The sequence below is a fragment of the Nannospalax galili genome, unplaced genomic scaffold (genome assembly GCF_000622305.1).
Source record: "Nannospalax galili isolate Female #2095 unplaced genomic scaffold, S.galili_v1.0 scaffold806, whole genome shotgun sequence".
NCBI lineage: Eukaryota > Metazoa > Chordata > Mammalia > Rodentia > Spalacidae > Nannospalax > Nannospalax galili.
The window spans coordinates 405,171-410,628 of record NW_008355419.1 but is presented as its reverse complement, the minus strand read 5'-3'; the positions used below and the strand labels follow the sequence as shown (position 1 = coordinate 410,628).

The 5,458-nt window shown below is 53.7% G+C and overlaps 1 protein-coding gene across 1 annotated transcript in view; it reads left to right on the top strand.

The window, feature by feature from the left end:
- Acap3 (ArfGAP with coiled-coil, ankyrin repeat and PH domains 3) overlaps nt 1-5,458 on the top strand; it is a 14,941-nt gene that overhangs the window by 2,980 nt on the left and 6,503 nt on the right. The window contains exons 2-9 of the mRNA XM_008852578.1: nt 1,299-1,356; nt 1,940-2,059; nt 2,298-2,351; nt 3,429-3,487; nt 4,010-4,193; nt 4,504-4,548; nt 4,634-4,729; nt 4,814-4,888. Coding sequence (XP_008850800.1) covers nt 1,299-1,356; nt 1,940-2,059; nt 2,298-2,351; nt 3,429-3,487; nt 4,010-4,193; nt 4,504-4,548; nt 4,634-4,729; nt 4,814-4,888 — 691 coding nt within the window. The remainder of the gene's footprint in view (nt 1-1,298; nt 1,357-1,939; nt 2,060-2,297; nt 2,352-3,428; nt 3,488-4,009; nt 4,194-4,503; nt 4,549-4,633; nt 4,730-4,813; nt 4,889-5,458) is intronic.

Below are 5,458 nucleotides of genomic sequence, written 5' to 3'. Positions count from 1 at the left end.
GGGGGTGGGAGGCGGGGAGGCATGGCTACCAGTGGTCTAAGTAGATGCTACAGCTTCATTCCCCTGTCCCTTCTTTGCTTCAGGATTCAGGTCCCTTAGCCCCTTAGGAAGGGGTAAGGTGGCCTAAAAGGTGATCGCTAGAACCTTTGAAGGTTCCTGGCCAGGGCAACCTGGCCACTTCAGCCCCAATCCTGATTGAGGGGACACACAAAGCTATGTCCCATGTATATCTTTCAGGCTTCTCACCCAGGTTTGGAAAGGTTTAGAACAAGCCCCTCTCCCTTCTTTTCCAGAGGGTGGAGGCAGAAAGGGGTAAGGGGATCCTAGACCCGGGTGGCTTCCTCTCTGCCATCCCATCCTGTATAAGACTTGTCCCTGGAGGTCTGCCCTCACCCTTGGTCCATTATGTTCCCAGGGTCCCTCTTCCCCCACAGAGCAGATGGGCCCAGCTTACCAACTGAGCTGATTATGAGAGATGGGGGGACTGTTGGGAGGCTGGCCCTATTTCCTTATTTCCTGTTCCCGGAGTTTGGGGGGGGGGCAGGTGTCACGTGCCTGATCCATCTGCCTTTGGCTTCCGGGGATTCTCCCTGGCTTCTTCTGGTGATGTCATCATTAACTCTTCCCTCCCCAAGGCAGTTCCTTTGTCAGGCTGGATTGGTGGGAGTAGGCTCTGAAGAGACCTGGCCCATCTCTCCCTTTGCTTGGACTGAGCTATATGGAGTCTTAAGGCTGAAGGAGATAGAAGACTCTCTTCTCACTGGTTTGAGGCCTTGTCCCTTAGCTGCTGGCTCATACCCAGCCTGCTCTAGGGTCTTCTAGCTCCAGGCCAGAATAGCTTACAGTTGGAGTAGAGCAGTGAGGGACAGGCTCTTCACAGTTGGAGAGGAGGTGTCCAGATGAGGGTCTAAGGTCAATCCTCAGAGAGGACTGTTATGGGTATCACCATTACACCATGGGACTTCAGCACTATTGTGCTTAGGGACTAAGGGGCTAAGGGCTTGTTTAACCTTGTGTTCACAGGGCATAGCCAGAGTCTGTATACTGTGTGTGTGTGTGTGTGTGTGTGTGTGTGTACGCTGATGTGTTATGACTAGGTGGTTCCAGTCTACCTGGTGGGCTCTGGTTAGCTCTAGAATACTAGATCTAGGTCCCAGTCCTGCCCATTAGGCAGGGTGTTTTCCTCTCTCAGCCTCAGTTTGCTGGAGTGCCTTTCTGGCAGCAGAGCCCCTAGGGAGGTACGAGAGAGAAACTCTAGCCTGATCTCCAGCTGATCTAGTCATCCATTCTTATTGCAGGGCAACCATTGATGAGGTAGAAACAGATGTGGTTGAGATCGAAGCCAAATTGGACAAGGTAAGGAACAGACCTTGGGATAAATGGAGGGTCCAGGATTTCTCTGTCCACTTCATGCCTAGCCTGTCCTAGGGTATGACACAAGATGTGACACTGCCTGTGATGGGGACAGCTGCTGTGCCAGCTATGTGTGACTGGGGTGGGGGAGGCCAAGGATAAAGGTGGGGAAGGGGAGAGGGAACAGACTTCAGAGCCAGGAGAGGCAGGGGCCATGAGTTCTGTGCTGGCTGGCCCTCTGACCCTATGGGGCCATACTCATTTCAGCCTTAGATCCTCTGCTTGAGGCCTCTCTAGCCTGCTACCCTTTTGCTCCACAGCTGAGGTTCAGATGGCACCAACCTTTCCTTCCGGATGGTCCTCTGTGTACCAGGCAGGTGCTATAGCGATCCATCCCTAGTCCTAGACTGAAGAGGGGCAGCTATGTCTGGATGCTAATGGGTCTGAGTTGAATTCTGGCTGTTCTTGGACCATCCTCACCTTGGTTGGGGGTGCATCCTCTATGGCCTGACCTTGTGGCAGATCTGAGTTGCCAACTTAGAGAAACTATCAGGCCCTCATTTTGCCCACTCTATCCCACCTGCAGTTGGTCAAGCTGTGCAGTGGCATGATCGAGGCTGGCAAAGCCTATGTCACCACCAACAGACTCTTTGTGAGTGGAGTCCGAGACCTGTCCCAGCAATGCCAGGGTGACACTGTCATTTCGGTAAGGGGCCAATGTACCTATGACCTCAAGGTAGGGGTAGGGGAAGGCAGGAAACCCCTGAAGGTTGCCCAGGCCATGAGCAGTGGGTACCTGCCCTCTGCTTCAGGTAGAGCTCTAACCTGTGGGCAGAGAGAAGTCCTTAGGGCTTGAAGTCCTTAGGGCTTGTATTGCCTACATAACTAGTTCATCAGCCCCTACTGCCCATCTCAGCAGGGTCTTACCACATGCTTCTCCCCAGGAATGTCTGCAGAGATTTGGAGACAGCCTACAGGAGATGGTCAACTACCACACGGTGAGCCCCATGGGGCATATGGGGGTCCCCACTTCCATATGAGCCTATACCATGGCTCCTAAAGGTCCTGCCTAGCCCAGAGTAGACCTGAATGGTTCTTAGAGAGCTGAACTGGTAACCATGAGGAAGGAAGATCATGTTATGCTCCTTCAATTAGTAGGAGTGCCAGCTAGTCTGAGTTAGTGCAATATGGGGGGGCACCCCTGGGGGTAGGGCTATCATGCTCCAGGCCTTGGCTAGACTGGATCTTAAGACAGAGAAGGCAGCACACAGCCCAGACCTAAGGACAGCAGTGTCTTGGAGTGAGGAGACCTTGGAAGTTTATCCCAGATCTCAAGCTAGGCAGAGCTCTCCATCTCAGGCCAAACTCTCTGCTATCCAGGCAGGGTCTGGTGGACTCATAAGATCCCAGCAGTGATGTGAATAGACATATAGGACAGGTCGGGGGTGGACTGTGGCCTGGGAACCAGAGACCCAGACTAAACAAGGAGCCCCAACCCCCTACAGAGGAAATTCAGAAATAAATCAACTCAGGATAGCTCATCCTGATGGCTGCTGGTCTGTCTGTCTACTCCTAGTTTGGCCCAGCCCTCCTCCGTGTGGGGCATCTGATTCCCAGTGTCATTGCAAGTCAGGGATGGGAAGGGTGGTACAAAACCGCTCAAGTTTCCAACAATCACCTATGACCTTCCCTGGGCCAGACCCTATGGAGGCTCTCTGCTCTGACAAGTCCTTCCTGTTGCAGATGATTAGCCTTGAAGTGGCCTATGTGTGCCACCCATGCACACTGGGAGTAGAGTTTAGAGGCCTTCCTGCCTGGCTAGAGCCAGGTGGGGACATGGGCAGGTGGCTATAGCTGTCACCTTGGGGCACTAACCCAGGCTGGGGGCTGCTCTCTTTGCCCCAAGAGGCCACCCTGATGTATGATAGGTCCTGTGAGTAGTGTCCTCTGCAGAGACCTGGGGCCTAGGCACAAATGGGCAAGGGTCTCAATTCTCATGAGGGGATGGGAGAGGGCTTTGTCTCTGAAGTCTTATTGGGAGTGACCCCCACAACCCCCATTCTGTTCTGTTCCAGATTCTATTTGACCAGGCTCAGAGGTCTGTGCGGCAGCAACTCCACAACTTTGTCAAAGAGTGAGTGACCAGAGCTGCCAGCCAAGCCCCCAGCCCCATGGCCAAGTACCAGGGAAAAAGTCCAAGGCTGTGTTCCATCTTCAGGATGAGGAGGGCAGGGACTGCCCAGGAGGTCTTGGCCAAGGCCTCAGGTTGTGAGAGGCCTTTGCTCTCTGACAGGAGGTTAAACCAGCACGGACAAAGGCTAGGAGATGGGATAGACAGGGCTGGGAAGAGGAAACAGGGATTCCAGTTTAGCCCCATACCTCAGAGGTAATGCTAGGCTGACTGGGTACATAGGTTTAGAGTCAGGGGTAAGGCTGAGGTCTAGAGTAGACATATCTGAAGAGTAAGGTAGTTCAGGGCAGAGAAGTCCTGGGTCAGGGAGGAGGGAGGAAGCTGGTGGGTGAGGGCCAGGGTAGAGAGGAAAAGAAAAAGACCTTGCTCAGTGAGGGGGTGGCTGGAGGGAAAGTGAGAGAGCCCAGGCCATCTGAAACCTAGTGTGCACTCCTTCTCTTGGCACCTACATTGGCTGGCACCCAGGGATGTGCGGAAGTTCAAGGAGACAAAGAAGCAGTTTGATAAAGTGCGGGAGGACATGGAGTTGTCTTTGGTGAGGAATGCCCAAGCCCCAAGGCACCGGCCCCATGAAGTAGAGGAGGCCACAGGTGCCCTCACCCTCACCCGGAAGTGCTTCCGCCACTTGGCACTGGACTATGTGCTCCAGGTTAGCTGTGGGCAGTGGAGATGTGGCTTCTCCAATGGGGAGGTCTGGAGATGGGCATAGGGGGTGGACACCTTGGTTTTAAAGGCCTTTAGGAATATGGGCAGGGGTAAGAGTTCTTGGCTTCACCCAGATGCAACCCCATATTCAGACAAGGGGAAAGACTCTTCATCTTTATGAAGATGATAGCAGGCAGAGACCTAAAACCACCTGGAGACCTTGGAACTATAAGCAGCCCAACTGCACCCTGGCAAAGTACAGGCCATGGGATTCTGTGCCCTGACACCTCACCTGTTTGCTCTTCCTCTGGCAGATCAATGTCCTCCAAGCCAAGAAGAAGTTTGAGATCTTAGATTCTGTGAGTGCCTGTGTGGGGAGGTACCCCTGGGCATGATCTGGGCAATGGGAGCCAGGCCTCACTTGGGCTCTATTATCACCTGCAGATGCTGTCCTTCATGCATGCCCAGTACAGCTTCTTTCAGCAGGGATATAGCCTCCTACACCAGCTGGACCCCTACATGAAGAAGCTGGCGGCTGAGGTGAGCCTACAGGAGGGGTGAGGTTCCTAGTTAAGGTCTTAGAAAAGGGTCTATTGCCTCCCTAATGTCCCCTTCTCCCAACAGCTGGACCAGCTGGTGATTGACTCTGCAGTGGAAAAACGTGAGATGGAGCGCAAGCATGCTGCCATTCAGCAGCGGGTGAGGCCCTGCAGCCCCATCTACCTGCATTTGGGGGTGGGGTGTCATCAGAGGCCACTGCTTCCTCATCACCACTCAATAACCCTGATCTGGGGAGCCCAGTAGGTACACCCACAGACTGCCCTTCCCAGGCCTGTCCACTTACTGCCTGCTAAAGCTGCTTCACTATGGAATATGCAGCAGAGGGAGGAGCTTGGTGTATGGTAGGGCTGGACCTGGGACCTGAGACCTTACTCTTTAGATACTGTGGGCACCTCTGTGGCTGCAGTTGTGGGTTTCTTCTGGGGCCTTTGTTAAACTGCTGGACAGTGACCCCATCCACCATCCAGGACAGAGATTGGCTACAGGTGGAATAAGAGAACCTGGCATGGAATATGCAGCAGAGGGAGGAGCTTGGTGTATGGTAGGGCTGGACCTGGGACCTGAGACCTTACTCTTTAGATACTGTGGGCACCTCTGTGGCTGCAGTTGTGGGTTTCTTCTGGGGCCTTTGTTAAACTGCTGGACAGTGACCCCATCCACCATCCAGGACAGAGATTGGCTACAGGTGGAATAAGAGAACCTGGCAGT